Below are 17,500 nucleotides of genomic sequence, written 5' to 3' on the forward strand. Positions count from 1 at the left end.
CTACCACTGGATTTCAACTTTTCTGGTGATTTATAGCTTCTCTCCGAAATACTGTACTGAGAAAAAAAAAATTTCATTTGCAAAAACTATTGTATATCTTCATACATACCTAAGTAAGTATATCTTAGTTTTACCAGACCACTGACCTGATTAACAGCTCTCCTAGGGCTGGCCCGAAGGATCTGATATTTTTACGCGGCTGACAACCAATTAGTCACCTAGCAACGGGACCTACAGCTTATTGTGGCATCCGAACCACATTATATCGAAAGCAGTTGACTATGCTGGGTAGCAGTTAGGGTGGATGTGGGTATGAGCTGAAAGGCTATTCTCGAAAGAGAAGGCATATGGGAGGAAAACCATTGTAAGCCTTTGGTAAAGAAAAAAAAAAACTTTGGCAAAGCTTCGCAAAAACTACAGCGAATCTTCCTAAAGAGGACAACCCAACTCACAGAAAACCGAAGATATATCATAAAACCAGAGACACACCTGAATAAAACCATAAATGATCTAAATAAATCACACAATATGACCACGTACAATCTACGGAATGTTTACGTAAAACCACGTGATATCTCCATATAAAAACCTGCATAAAGATATAAAAAACCACGGCTTCTCAGCAAAAAACCCAGGAAGGGCGCCGTGGCGAGACTCCTCCTCCTCAAATTTCGTTATCACGGTCTGCCTTCTCCGCTGAATTACGGAAACGGAAGGGCCAAAAGGAAGACTCCGCATTTCTACCTCCCTAAAGGAAGCCGACGTCTTATTCAGGGGCAGATAGTGTGTCACGCGTCGTTATCTGTGCTCGGGAAATATTTAGGCTTTAATAAGTCTCAATGTTCACTCTAGATGATGTATTTTTTCCCATGGGATGATTCTGTATCTTTGCTTTTGTGCACACTATTTACCACCACATAATAATAATAATAATAATAATAATAATAATAAAATAATAATTAATAATAATAATAATAATAATAATAATAGACCAGACGTGACATTGATTGACAAAATCAAGAAAAGAGTATCACTCACTTATCGCAATACCATGGGACACCAGACTAGAAGAGAAAGAAAGAGAAAAAATTGATAAGTATCAAGACCTGGACATAGTAGAAATAAGAAGGATATGGGATATGCCAGTGGAAATTGTAGCCATAATCATAGGGACACTAGGCACGATCCCAAGATCCCTGAAAAGGAACCTGGAAAAACTAGAGGCTGAAGTAGCTCCAGGACTCATGCAGAAGAGTGTGCTCCTAGAAACAGCACACAGTGAGAAATGTGATGGACTCCTAAGGAGGCAGGATGCAACCCGGAACCCTACACTATAAAAACCACATTAGTGTAAATATATACATATATATTATATATATATATACACAAACGAGAGCTTTCGAGAACCTGCTCTATTCTCCTTTTCAACAATAATTATAATGATAATGAAAATAGTCTCTGTTTCAACGACATTTATCTTATAGGGAGTCTTCTCTATTCCTCTCATTATATTCCTGTCATCCCAAAGGACTTGGAAAGATATGTTTTATTGCTTATTTAACTCTTAGGCCTCGACGCACACACAGATGGCCATCTCATGAGAGAATGCATGAAATTCATAAGTGGAAAGGTATTTATAGCGGGAAATACCTGTCCACCTTTTAATTTCATGCATTCTCTCATTACATGACCATCCATATGTGCATCGAGACCTAAGAGTTAAATAAACAGCTTCTTTCCATGTTCTTTGGAGGAGAGAGAGAGAGAGAGAGAGAGAGAGAGAGAGAGAGAGAAGAATCTCAACAAGCTAAATGCCGTTGAAACAGCAATTGCTTTTAACAACACTGCCCTAATAGAGGGGCTCCTTTCATTAGATAAAAATGTATAACAATAAAACAAGAGTGGCTCTTGTTTGTCTTCCTCCGGTTGACAGTAGGGGAGACACGACACAGCCACCCACCCCTGCAAATCGGTTTGCCCGCCCCGGCGTGGGGGTGGGGTAGGTAAGGGGAACGGGAGGGTAGGGGAGATCCACCCTCCTCCTGCACTCCTGTTTGTCTGCCCCAGGTGGAAAGTTGGGGCAGCTTCGTAGGGGATCGGGAAGGTAGGGGAGACAGCAGCCCCGGGTTCTAGCGCACGTAGCGCGTTCCAACAACCTTGTGTAATAATAATGCTGCATTCCTATCTCTCTCAAAATCTATAAACTTTTTGGCAATCACGAGGCCCACCTTCCATTCAAAGATTCGTGGAAAGGTTACACATCGCTTTTGCATAAACATGAGAACAAACAAACAAACAAGCAAACGACCAATAACAATATTACTTTCAATGACAAAACTATACAATTTTTTTGTAAGTAATCTACAAATAAACGAAGAACAAAATCCGCGGGATATTAAGGGCAGATTTAATGAAAAATGGGATGGAATAATAATAATAATAATAATAATAATAATAAATAATAATAATAATAATAATAATAATAATACAATGAGATAAGATAATAATAATAATAAAGAATAATAATAATAATAATAATAATAAAATGAATAATATAATAATAAATTGATAAGATAAACTACATAAGAAGAATTTGTTTAAATAATCTAAAAACACGAAGAATGGAATCACGGAATATTAAGGGCGAATTTAATCAAGAATAATAATAATAATAATAATAATAATAATAATAATAAAATAATAATAATAATAATAATATTATAAAAGCTATATAAGAAAAATAAGTAATCTAAAACTAAACGAAGAATGGAATTAAGGGGCGGATTTAATAAAGAATGAGAGGGACAGGGGGGTCGAGCCGGGGCTGAGGGGAGATAGTAAGGGGAATTGGGAGAGGTGAGGGGAAAGAGGACAGTGGTGGGAGGGGGTAGGTTGCCGGGTTGGGGAGGGGCGTTAGACCGTTTAACTCCACCTGAGGATGAAGACTAGTAAAAGTACTCCACCTGCGTCGGGTTGTCTCTTGTCTTTTTAACCAGCTGTCATGATCACCTTTTTACCTCACCAATCCGCCATGTCTGATACTTCAGAGGACCTCATTAATAGAAGATGGAACATTTTCTCTCTCTCTCTCTCTCTCTCTCTCTCGCTCTCTCTCTCTCTCTCTCTCTCTCTCTCTGCTTAAAAGCCTTCAGTATTAAAATGTCCAAAACTTTACTTACGAGCAAAGTCTTCGTAAGACTTCGAAGCACATTTGATTCCTTGTGTAGTATTTCTCACGCCTACCTTTGTCAAAATATTTTTTAAAATAATATCAAAGACTATAATAATTAAATTCTGCCTTCCATTCAAATTGAAAATATAATACAAACTGAATTTCATTCGTAACTCAAGATTGAAGTTCGTATAGATTGAAACAGTGAGCCAAGAAACGCTTTTTTTTTTCTTCCCAAGAGTAAAAACATATAATTCACATTGCGCATAACATCGAAAAACTAACGTTATTGAAACCACATTTATTCTTACACGTACGAACAAAATCTTGTAAAACTGAAAAATATTAATTCTCTTCAAGTGACATGTGCCTGTAATCAATTTGGCATGTACTTTCTCTTCAAAGTTGTCAAGAATCATTAACATTTAACCTGTCACGATCCCATTTATCTCTTAGGCCTACCTAAAACATCCTTTTAATAAAAACTCTGTCTACCATCAACTCTTCTTGTCGTTGCAATAGGCCGAAACCGAAGCGTCGAAGCACGCTAAACATTTTAACTTAACCTGAACTTACCGCTAAAAACAGAATGACACAAAACGAAGGAGAAAAAGTCAATGGGAAGTAAAATGATTAGAAAGGCGAGAATTGTAACGTAAAGATTTAGAATGCTGACAAATTGGTAATAAGTTTGAGGGAAAAAAAGATTGATATTTTGAGAGAGGACAAAAAGGATCAAAGGTATATAATGTTAAGTTTAAGATCAGCTGACTGACTGAAAATTATGTGATGAAAAAGTAACAGCTTTGGTAGTAGCACTGTTAGTAGTAAAAGTAGTAGTATAAGTAGCGGAAATAGCAGGAGTAGTACTCGCAAACACGAGATCGAGATTAGGAACGGTTCGCCGAGAGCAGAACTCGTGAAACGAGGTCTTGATCGCCCCAGCCTATTAAGAATAGTGCAAAAGAAAGAGATGACGCCGTTCATTTAACGCCGCCTCCTTTGTTTGCAAAGATCACCTACGTAACGACTCCCGTTGGCGTTTGTTTGTCTCCCTCTTAAGAGTGTTTGTTCTGGTGTAGGTTTTGTTTGTTCTAGAGGACGGCGCTTCGAAGTCTATTAGGAGAGCGAGCGACAACCTTAAAAACAGGTCACTGTGGCGTTGAGTTATACCTTGCTCAGTGGGACTCTCATCTGAGGTCACTTAATCGCTTTAATAAGTGTTGATGTCCTTCGTAATGACTTGTGTTGTGCTCACCGAATGGTTTATGACGCGCTCGAATGGGTCTGTTTTGTGTTAACGGGGGATGCTTCGGTGCGCGCGCGTTTGTTCATTCGATTTCGTTTCATTCTTTTTCGCCGGTGTCTGCATTTAAAAGCTGTTAAAAAAATGGAAGGGATTGCGTTCTTATTTGTATACTCTGAATGGGACATACAGCCACTTTTACAGAAAAACATCTTAACGATCATTCAGTAAAATATTCAAAATTTGGTCGTTCGTAAGTATTGCTCTTATTATTGTTAAAACATTGCCAGCTACAAAAATAGTGGTAATGATATGATAACTAAGGATACATCTCTTTAAAAGTGCTCATTCTCAAGAGCAGTCGGTGGTCTACATTTAATGCTGTGTTAATTCGGGTTTCACTTATAAGATGCTTTGAAGACAGAGCAAAAATTCATCAAACAGTAGGTACGATAACAAAGATTATGCAATTGATAAAATACTTCACAGTCTAGGATCAATAAGGAGTATATTATTTATTAATATGCTACCTTCATGGGCTCACATGAGGTATGTGCCTGTCATTACACCTTTTGCTGTGCTTCATATCAGAATCTCAAACAACCTCAAACCTTCCCCATCCGTCCTGTATCCCGTAACCCCCACTGTCCTGACTTTGAATTTAGCATGGCCAGTAAACTAAGACTGATTCGGAACAAAATGACAGTTCCTCGTTGGAGGAGTGGATTTCGCGCTCGACTACCAATTCGATGGTCCGAAGTTCGAATCTCGGCTCGGCCAACGCTGAATCAGAGGAATTTATTTCTGGTGATGGAAATTCATTTCTCGGTACAATGTGGTTCGGATCTCACAATAAGCTGTAGGTCCCGCTGCTAAATAACCAATTGGTTCCTAGCCACGTAAAAATATCTAATCTTTCGGGCCAGCCCTAGGAGAGTTGTTTATCAGCTCAGTGGTTTGCTAAAACTAAGATATACATAACATAGAACAAAGTGACACTAAGTAAGTTTTAAATTGCATTGTATTTACTATAACATCGCCATCATTCTCTCTGCAGACTAAGTACATTTACGTCTGCCTTCTGTATATCATATACACACGGCAAAAATATTTTCTCTGTAAAATACCATCTGGAAGCATTGTTGCACATCCCGGTCGAGAGTCGCTATTTATAATAGCCTAACTGAGCTGATGGTTTCAAGGTCAATTATTGTACAATACCACGAAGGCGAGTATCAGTAGACATAAATAAAATTGCGCTTTTATGTTGCACAGAACAGGATGAAACGCTAACCCTCTTGATTTTGTCAATTAAAATCTGTTGGCTTTCGGCCTTTCTATAACCATCTACCATTAGAAGGTCTGGTACACGTTTACGTTGCGTTGGGTTTTGTGTGTAAACTTCTTTAATTCAGGTTTGGGGCTCTCAGAGAGAATGAAGGGAAGGTGACAGTTTCTATCAGCGCACAGGAATACCCTGAACTTTTTTCTTATCGAACTATTTGATGGAAATTGACGGTGTCCATGTTAAATATACAATTCTACCGTGTAAAATGTAGTCAATTCATCCATATTCTTCGGCCATAGCACAGATAATCTACACTAAACAGTCTCCACTTCAGTCCTGCCGTCGTCCAACCCGAGGTTAGGTTCTCTTACCACTGGCCCTAAATAGTCATGGAGAATGAATGTACATTCGTCTGAGCTTTGGGGCAGTACGGTAATATCCCTAGACTAGCAACTTGCCGTTTCGTCCCACTGTTATGTACCCTTCATTTTTTATGGTATACTGTAGGCACACTATACTCTGTTTTTTTCCATCTGTCCATCCGCCTGTGGTGTTTTTGTATGGTAACACTGCGTCACGGGCTTTAGATAGTTACGCTATGTGTAAGTTTTAGGTAAATAAAAGGATATCTGGGTGTACATTTGCAACTGAAAAGTGTTTTAGTAATTTACTGTATGCGAATTACACCGTTAATATTCGAAATAGGATATTATTATAATCGTTGAATGTAAGCTGAATGTAACTATCTAAAGCCCGGGACGCAGTGTTACCATACAAAAACACCACAGGCGGATGGACAGATGGAAAAAAACAGAGTATAGTAACGGACAACTGTTTACAAAACCGATCTGGATGCCGAGGGTGAACGTGGAGGAACAACCCAGAGATGTAGTGTGGAAATCATGAATTCCAGGATCAACCGAACTGATTAATCAGTTTTTTTCAGGCATTCACTGCCAGTATACAGATTTAATCCTTTTTCTTATTATTATTATTTTTTTGCAATAGCAAATAACAAATTCTTCATACATAACCGTCCCTGTTATATAAACAATAATCCTCTTCACCCACTCACACATACACACACACAAACACAAAATGATTGAGAAAAAAATCTATGTTGACTCCAAATATACTGTATATGAAAAAGTTTGGATACACTAGAGTCCTCCCATGCAGAGCTAAATCCCAACCCCACCCCGCAACCCCAACAAAAAAAGAAAAAAAAATTCTTATCCGGATGTCTGAAATCTAATCGAATTTGCATAAAATTCGAGACAGCTTTTTCTGGAATCCTGCTAAGAATCATTAGCAGAGGTAAATACACAAAATAAAGTGTTTTCATTAATTTCTAACATTTCTAAATAAAAGAAAGATAAAAAAGCAAAATACCAAAATATTAAAACATGTGTGAAAGCTGAAGGGAAATGATTTCATTTGCTAAAAAAAAAAAAAAAAAAAAAAAAACTTATAAAAGTCTACGGGGGTTTATCATACAACTCTGAAAATTTTCCTTTTATTTAAGTATAATACAGTATTAAGTAACATTTCTTTATAAGAAAATATTAATAAAACTAAAGTAGAATATAGGAGAGTCGGAATTTATAATAATACAGTAATTATGATGCTACTAACCGAAACGAAGAAACATCAATATTTTTTTCAACATTAATATATAAAGCAATGCAACACAATCACAATTCAACTTAGCATTCTTAAAACCAAGAAATGTTCAGGCCGTATGGAAATGATGAATGGTACAGTTTGTCACGTTGACATACTTTTTTTTCAGGCAACGGAAATAAAAAAAAATCATTAATCACTATGAAACATCTCATGTAACTTGAGAGAGCAGAGAGAGAGAGAGAGAGAGAGAGAGAGAGAGAGAGAGAGAGAGATATCTACAAAAGGAAGTGACGGGAAGTCACAAACACATACATATAAACACACACACACTCTATATATATATATATATATATATATATATATATATATATATATATATATATATATATATTAATATATATATATATATATATAATATACATACTGTATGTAACCGGATGTGTGCGCGGAAACTTTCGGCCGTTTCTCCCAATACGGATTAGTACCCCCAAAAATGAAAAGACAATGATCCCTGCCCTATTCCTACTTAAAATACTGAATCATGAATGACCTCCATGCCCAATAAACTTCCATAATACAAGCCGCTCCATACGCCTATTTAAACGGCTCATTAGCAACGTGTTGAACACACACACTGCGCCACACACCTCTTTCTTTTTTTTTATTCTCTTTTCGCGGGTACTGTAGGAAAATCCTTTCCAATTCCCAACACTTCAAAAATCTATTCCCTTTTTCACCGGGCTACCATCTTCCATTCTTTACACATAGCCGGGCCATCTCAAAACTCCTTGATTCATCCTTTCACAAAAATTCACCAATAAGTACTCCTACACATCTCAATATTTGTCACCTTTTCAGTCCTTATCCCATACACATCATGTAAAAATATCATCACAGCTTTCAAACTCTTTCTTGTATTCGTATTCAACATTCACAATTCAACAATTACTCCTTACGTTCCAACCTTGGCACCCACAGACACTCCAGGTTCCCACCAGAACTTTCGCACACATCTTGCTACTTTCCTGCGACACCTACTCTTTGTCTTACTTTTTCTCTCATCCTACCATCATTCGGAATATTTACTCCCCCATACTTATAAGATTCTACGGCTTCAATTCTCTATTGCAGACACTTTCACCAATCTCTGCAGTATTCCCCAGGCAGTATTGAGTCACCTGTGAACATCATAGATTCTACTGTCCATTCATAGTCCATCTTCTCATTACACAGCTTTGCACCTACATCTAATGTCCTTTCTCTGACTTCTCGTATTATTCCAGCCATAGCGACACAACACACCTTTGTCCATGCTCCGTTTTTAATTAAGCAAAGTCAATTACTCTCACGTCTGCAAATTCTAACGTATATTGGACTTCTTTCATAAAACTTTTATCGCTCTCATTAATTTACTCTAACCCTTAAATCCTCAGCACCTTACACATTATCCTTTTTACTAATTCTATCACAAGTTTTATTCAGGTCTACATAAGCCATATAGAGCTTTTTCCTTTTACTTTCAAACTTCTCACAAGACTTTCATAGAAGACTTGATCCACTCATCCCCTCCTGTTCCTCATCTATCAAACTTTCATCATTTTATTACCTTCTAAATCAAATTCTTCCCATGCACCTTCCCTTGTATGCTAAGCAAGGTTATTTCTCTACAATTCTAGTGTTCTCTAGCATCTTTATCCTTAAACAATGGAATATTTATTCACTTTATCAATTCCATTGAACCTTTCCCTCAACCAGAGATACCTTACACACCCAAGTCAGCCACTCGATCACCCTCTCCCCCCCCTACCGCAACATCTCACTCATAATCCTGTAAACTTTTCTCGTCTTTCCATGTTTAAGCATCGTAATTGATTTCCTTACATCCGTAACCTCAACTTATACAAGCATTATCAAACTTTCCTTTACTCCATTCATTCTTGCATCATCCAGCTCTGCCTTTCTTTGTGTTCCACATTCAAATACTGGCCTCAAAATCAAATCATTCTCACCCTCACACGCACGCACGCGCGCACACACACACACACACACACACACATACACACACACATATATATATATATATATAAATAAATATATATATATATATTTATATTATATATATATATATATTATATATATATATATTTCTCGAGCTACAAATGTCCTTTATGTCCAATTCGCTCTACCTTGGAATTAATATATTTTCATAAATGTTAACCAAAGGGGAATTTTTCAGTGACATTATCAACTCGGCCGAGTCGATAATATCACTGTAGTCCTGATTTCTCCTCAGCTCTCTGGGAGCTGGTTCGAACCCACGAGACGACGGAATTATTATCAACTAAAAAATTCCCCTTCGGTTAACATATATGAATTATATTAGTTCCTATATATATGTATATATATACTATATATATGTGTGTGTGTATATATTAGCATTAAGCTACAAATGTCCTTTAATATCCAATTCATTCTACCTCGGAAATAATATATTTTCATATATGTTTCGTCGTCTCGTGGGAGCGAATCAGCGAAAAGAGAAGAACTCCGGACTGCATTGACGCCTTAAACAACACGACCAACAGAAATTAAGATAGATGGCTAAATAGATAGATAGATAGGGAAGAGAAAAATGGATGAGAGAGAGAGAGAGAGAGATAGACGTAAAATCAAAGTAATAAATAACACTTACTTCCAAGGGGCGTGTACCCCGTGTTGGAATCGCCGTAATGAGACGCCCTCTCCTGGTAGTAATTTGAACCTCCCGATCCCTGGAAAGGAAGGAAGGTTGTTATATTTCGATTCTTATTATAACTAAAAATATTCCTTGGTGATATGATATAAAGGGAGTAAAAAAATTGACTATAGCTTAACAAAAATATGCCTTTCATGATTTAAATTAATGTAAAAAGATATCAGATTTTACTCATTCAAAATGGAAAAGATATTCTTTAACATGATGTAGAAGATGTAAAAGGAATATATTTATTTCAAATAAAAGTACTCAAAATCTTGAGGTACAGAATGCCTTAGAAAACAGGGATAGATGTATCTTTTTCAGACATCTTGCCCAGGCATAAAATCCCTTATTTAAAAGTTAATGACTATGGTCATTTTATCCTCATGAAAGAATAATGAGAAGGAAACATATTCTGTTATGATAAAGCAAATTATCTGATTATCTATTGAAACGGCCGAGGCAATTACTTAATTAACCCACTGTATACTGTCCTGTATTCAGGAGTATACATAGATGAATATGTGCATGTGCCTAAAAACAAATTGAGGAATAAATTTTCATAATACATGTAAGAAGCAAATGAAAATGTTTTAACAATGAAGATGAGTCAGTACTCATGCTGTATATGAAATAAGATAATCAGAGCATGAACGGCATTATGTTTTGAAGGGAATACAAAAAAATAAGCTTTGTTACTGAATTTTGCGATAGGTCTTTTGGATCTCTCCCAGATAGTGACCTCCAAGGGTTTTAAAAAAACCCGGTATGGATCCACCTTTGCGGCGTGTTTAGTACAAGCCCGTTGGGGATTACCGTCAAAACATACACAAAAGACTGCAAGTGTCAAAGATAATAACCCCAAGAAATATTAGTCCTAGCTAACGACCCAAAATCCCGAAAATCCTTGGAGGTCACTATCTATGAAAGCTCCGGTCTTTCTAAGCACCGACCTGAGATAAACTGCATTACCAAACCTGTTAATAGATGTGTCAGGAAGTATCAAAAGTCACCGGATTGAGAGAATGAATGTGCATCTTTAACTCACAAAAGACACGAAAAGACAAAACCACATGTAACTCAAGGAACACCCTGTTAAAAGCACTGTTTACCGAACCATGTCTGATCGCGAGGCTAAGAATTAGCAGGAATCCGATTCTCAAAGACATCTTAAACACAAGATAGGATTAATGAGACTCTTGTTTCTTAACTGAAAGGTTTGTTGGCCCATTATGGATAACCTCTGATTTCAATTATTCTTTGGTTCTCTCGCAAAGTTTTCTGCCGTTATTGTCATCTTGTCATTATTATTATTATTATTCCTTTATCATAATTATTATCTACCTTATTACCTATCCCACTGATGAACAGCAGCTGACAGATATAATTATACATATGTCCTGGGGTTTATGCTTTGTTTATGTTAATCAAAAACACTTTATTTTAATCTTTATTTTCATTTTTTTATCACCAAGAAATAATACAACAGGTTTACCGTTTCTTATAGTATACATTCTGTTCAGATAGTTACTTAACCCATCGCTACCGTTTCAGAAATATTGCTTGTATTGAAATATTATGATAAAGAGGGCGATTATTATAAGCACTTGTTTAGCGTAACTATACCATATTTCTTTTTATCTAACCGCATTTTTGCACTATCTGCCTTGCCTTGCGTGTTTGTATACGGCCTTCAACTGAAATAAAGTATTTTGTTATCATAGTTAATATCTGATCAAGGATTCAACTACGGTTATTGGGGTATTACCTCGGAGAGGTAACACAATAACTTTGCAGGTCAGCAGAGGTATATATATTTATATATATATATATATATATATATATATATATATATATATATATATATATATACGATATAGTAGACAGTAGATTCTACACACACGCACACACACATATATATACATATACAGACACATACATAAAATATATATTATTTGTGTAAGTATGAGCAGTTGAATCGATACACATATAAGAAAATGTACGGGCACACAAACACATAATATATATTTAAGCACATATATATGTATAATATGTGTATGTGTGTGTGTTTGTGTGTGTGTGTGTGTGTGTCGCATTCTTGTTCAGTTCGAGAATTGAACACTGGTCCTACCGATTCTATAGGCTGAATGAGCTATCTCTGCGTCTAGTCTAGAAAGAGAGAGAGAGAGAGAGAGAGAGAGAGAGAGAGAGAGAGAGAGAGAGATCGTCAAAACACCCTAAATCCCACCTTATGCTGACCGCTTTCGCCACATCCTTCACCTCACTTTGGAAACACGTCATAAAATCCTTCGCAGGAACCAGAGGGAACCCCGAGGGAGTCATCGCCGCAAGTAGGTCTAACAGAATCCGGAGGAAGAGGCGGCAAAGTAAAAGAGTTTGTGCGTTTGTTTGTGCCTGGTCGAGTCAAATCTAGGAATCATGAAATGGATCACGTTTGTGAATGAAGAAGCCTTAAGTTAATATAGTACTAGCGCAATAAGTGGGATTATCAATTAAGAGCGGCCGCTGGTAGAGAAATCTCTCTCTCTCTCTCTCTCTCTCTCTCTCTCTCTCCGTATAATTTTTACTAATAATATATATATATATATATATATATATATATATATATATATATATATATACATACACACACACACACACACATATAAATATATATATATATATATATATATATATATATATATATATATATATATATATATATATGAGTGTGTGTGTGTGTGTGTGAGCGCGCGCGCGCAGTCATGAATTTGAACCTAAACATAAGATCGAGTTGGTTTGTTACGTCGAAAAATAACTACGAATGAAATCAAACACGAAGCAATATAACTTTACGGAATATCTCCCTTAAATCCCTTGCCATTAGAGAGAGAGAGAGAGAGAGAGAGAGAGAGAGAGAGAGAGAGAGAGAGAGCACCAGGTACTCCCGAAAGGAGTGTGCCTCAAGCCGGATGTGGTTAAAGAGGGGAAAAAGAGATGCAGAGAGAGAGAGAGAAAGAGCGAGAGAGAGAGAGAGAGAGCGGGGGCGGGGGGGGGGGGGGGGGGGGGAATGGAAGTCTGAAAAGACTTGCGTCACAACGAGAAGGTTCTTCACTGAAATAATAATAATAATAATAATAATAATAATAATAATAATAATAACCACTCTGGTTTCTTTACGAAAAAAGGCCAGGGAATATTTGCTAGAGTAAAGCGGAAACAATACCAACAACCACACCATTAATGACAATAGTAATTAATAATATAATTAATCATAATCTGAGAAAGTAATTTGTCGAAAATTTCTGATAAATCCAAATAAGCAAGTGTCCTCATTTTTTCAATTTCTGAACAAGAGAACTGGAGCACAGAAGGTACGAAGTCGTACTGATTGGACGTATTCAATCGCCTTTCAACCCCAGAACATGAATGGTTGACTTATGAATGCTAAGATAACTTTGAAAAATCCTTATGTTAGTTAACGAGGATTAGGCAAAGATATTAATACAGTACTGAATGAATTTATGAAAATGTATTATACCGAATTTGTAATAAACAATGCTTCGGGATCAGATTTTTTTTTTTAGATTGCGAGCATCATTCAACTCATCGACAATGAGACAGCTTTGAGAAGCAAGATGAGATTTAAGAAAATACTAGTACCATTTTATCACTGGACCAGTCGAGGTAAACCTTTCAGTCAAGTACAGCATCTCAGAGAGAGAGAGAGAGAGAGAGAGAGAGAGAGCTACACTAATCAAGACGGTATTGCATTAATCAAGATAAGACTATCGCCCTTCTCTCTCTCTTTCTCTCTCTCTCTCACTCTCCGGGGTTCCTCGTCGTAACATCTGGGCAGAGGGGGAAAGAAGAAGAAGAAGAAGAAGAAGAAGAAGAAGGAACAACCCGAGCTGCTTGTGGTGGGCGCCAAGCTGTCATGTTTTGTCGGGATGGGCATAAGACGATCTGACAGCCAAAGAAAGAGTGGATGGGAGCACACCCGGAGAAAAGGTCCGGAAAATGGTAAAATGATGAAGGGGAAATTGTGAGGGTATAAATAATGGATAGAAAGGGCGGCGGGGAGGAGGATGAGGAGGAGAAATCCTCGCGCGCGCGCCCGCGTGGGTGGAAATGGCAGGGGACTGTGTGGGCGGTGACAGTTAGATGTTGATCGATCAACGTGGCTGAAGGCCGCAAGGCGCGGGAAGGTGCTTACGGCCAAGAAGCAGAGACTGAAGAATACGGACTGTTGTGCGACGAGACAGAAGGATGAGCTGTAGTGAGAAGAAGATCAAGGATATTCGTCGTGGATTAAAATTAAAGCGAGAAAGCGATGGTGAAGAAGAAAATAAATAAAGGGGTGGGGGCGAGATATAGAAAGGCATTGGACCAAGGTAAACGCGACAGCCACACTGCTTTTTAATTGGCCTACTTGGCGGGGGCAGGTCAAAAAGACACCGTGGGGAAGACGTCTCAGACAAGGAGCTTTTTAGCACGTGTGATTTTGCCTTCCCCTCAAACCTCTCTCTCTCTCTCTCTCTCTCTCTCTCTCTCTCTCTCTCTCTCTCTCTCGCCCAATCCATTTCCCCTCTCCCACAGCAAAGGCTGTTTAAAATGGGAGGGTTGAGGGGAGATGGGGAATGGGGAGGTCGAGATACCGATCCAAGGTGATAGATTTTCCCTCATTTTTTTGCCAGCCATTAGCAGCCTGAGACGGGAGGGTATCGAGATACGTTTCACCGTCTCGTCGCAACTCGGGACTAAAGACTCTCCTCTATTTAGATTGTGATATTTCTCCACTTCGATTTTATGGACTATTAAAGATCAGAACGCTTTCAAGGCAACTGTTTTATCAGGATGTTTTTTTTACTCGAGTTTTAAATCCGCTGATAAATGTTCTGCGTTCACTCTGTCGGGTTCAGGGAGTATACTCAACGAAGGCTCTGAGCTGACAACGAACAGGAGGACACATGGTCGCGAATTTGCTTTCTGTCGCTGGGAACCAATCTCCTGCGGCTTCTTTCTAGTGTCTGTAATGTTGACGGCTGCTTCTTCTAGGCAAGGCTTACCAGACCATCGTGTGGAGTCAGTCATTGTATATATATATATATATATATATATATATATATATATATCTATATATATATATATATCTACCATAGTATATATATTTTATATATATTTAAAAATATACACATACACACACACACACATATATGTATAATCTATATGTATATATATATATATATAGTAGAATACTCTGCCATTTTTACCAGTTACATAAAAACTGTTAATAGCCACAATACCCTCTTAAGCATTACTTTGCTGTTTTAGCGCATCCATAAAAGCAAAACATTTGAGGAAGTTTAAGAGGACATTAACTGGACTATTTCAATTTCATATATATAAATACATTGAACATATATCATATATATGTGTATATATATATATGTATATATATATATATATATATATTTGTACATATATGTATATGTATCTATATATATATATATATATATATATATATATATATATATATATATATATATATATATATATATATATATATGTATGTGTGTGTGTGTGTCTGTGTGTGGAAATACTGAACACACGATAACCTTCTGGATGGCAACTCTGCCACAGAGATGTTCACTACGAGAAGTAAAAGCAAGAGATCTACGACCGTCCAATTAGGAACAGCAGCAACCAATTACTCCCAAAACGTCCAAGAAAATGAAGATAGGCGAATGTACGAAACGTGGGAGAGAGAGAGAGAGAGAGAGAGAGAGAGATTGAAGAGATAAACGTTGTACCTCAACTGTTGGGCTTATCTGTATAACTCGTTTCTCTCAACCGTTCTGACTCTTGTCTTTCGCTATTTCCATTAATTCAGTTACATCGTATAAGTTATTGTTTTTATATACATTACATATATTTCCGTGGATTTAGTTATCTCGTATGTATTTATAATACATATTTCCGTAAATTCTGTTATACATATTAATATATATATATATATATATATATATATATATATATATATATATATATATATATATATATATATATATTCATTATTATCATATATCACCATATCATCATATAGTATATTTCCGCTAAATTCAGTTACATCATAATATATATATATATATATATATATATATATATAATATATATATATATATATTCATTATTATTATATATTATCTTATGCATTGCAGTAAATCAGTTATAACATATATATTTATCATTATACGTATATGTTTGTTATTGGTATATACTATATATACGTACTTATGTAAATTCAGTCATATCTTCCGTACTATATTATATTTCTATTGTATGTATGTATGTATTATTATTATTATTATTATTATTATTATTATTATTATATTATTAATTATTATTATTACATCAAGCTTGACATTTCGTAGGCGTTCAACTAAACGCTTCCTCTAAAAATGATTATTACCTTCCTACTCAATCTGCTCTGACATGACATTTGTTACTACAATGTACCATTTAAGCCACTTTTCATATATTCTGGAATAAGCTTGCTTTGTATCGAATTAAAAAAGAAATTCTGCTATTCCTTATGCAGTGGCGGATCTATAAATCTTTCACGGAGGGATTCACTAGTATTATTAATTCACACACATACACACACACAAACACACACACACACACACACACACACATATATATATATATTTTATAGTATATATATATATATATATATATTTATATATATACATAAACATTACACATATACATATCTATATGTATGGATATATGTGTTATATATACATCTATATATATATACTATATATATATATATATATATATATATATATATATATATATATATGTATGTATGGTTAGGTATGTAATATATATATGTATATATATACCATACACTATAATATGTATATACGTATATATATATATCTATTATATATATATTATATATATATATATATATATATATATATAAAAACATTACACATGCGGCACATTTATCAATATTCATATATGCATGCACACATACTACTATATATACACAGCAGTAGTTGTTAGTTTTTTTTTTCTTGTACAGGTATTGTACAGTTGTTGTTATTGTTGACAAAATCATTAACTACGTAAACTATTGCTATTAATAATGATTCACTGAAAGAATTTAAAGTTCTGTTATTCATATCCATAGGGGGCCCCGAACCTAAGCCAAGGCCCCCCCCCCCCCAAGGCCCCCCCCCCCCCCCTTATATCCGCCACTGTCTTTACGCACTACAAAAGCTGATAACAGGAAAATATATCTCATGAATTATTAACTTATTTATTTGTTCATCATGATATTATTTGTTCAAGTAAAATTATTCATTGATTTATTCATCATGGTATTATTTGTTCAAGAGAAATTATCTATTTCCTCAC

At 36.0% G+C, this 17,500-nt stretch overlaps 1 protein-coding gene across 1 annotated transcript in view; it reads right to left on the minus strand.

Moving 5' to 3' along the window:
• The window catches only part of LOC135201833 (transcription factor SUM-1-like), a 232,101-nt gene that overhangs the window by 38,657 nt on the left and 175,944 nt on the right, over window positions 1–17,500 (minus strand). The window contains exon 3 of the mRNA XM_064231111.1: window positions 10,025–10,103. Within this exon, the coding sequence (XP_064087181.1) occupies window positions 10,025–10,103 (79 nt within the window). The remainder of the gene's footprint in view (window positions 1–10,024; window positions 10,104–17,500) is intronic.

The sequence above is a fragment of the Macrobrachium nipponense genome, chromosome 28, assembly GCF_015104395.2.
Source record: "Macrobrachium nipponense isolate FS-2020 chromosome 28, ASM1510439v2, whole genome shotgun sequence".
NCBI lineage: Eukaryota > Metazoa > Arthropoda > Malacostraca > Decapoda > Palaemonidae > Macrobrachium > Macrobrachium nipponense.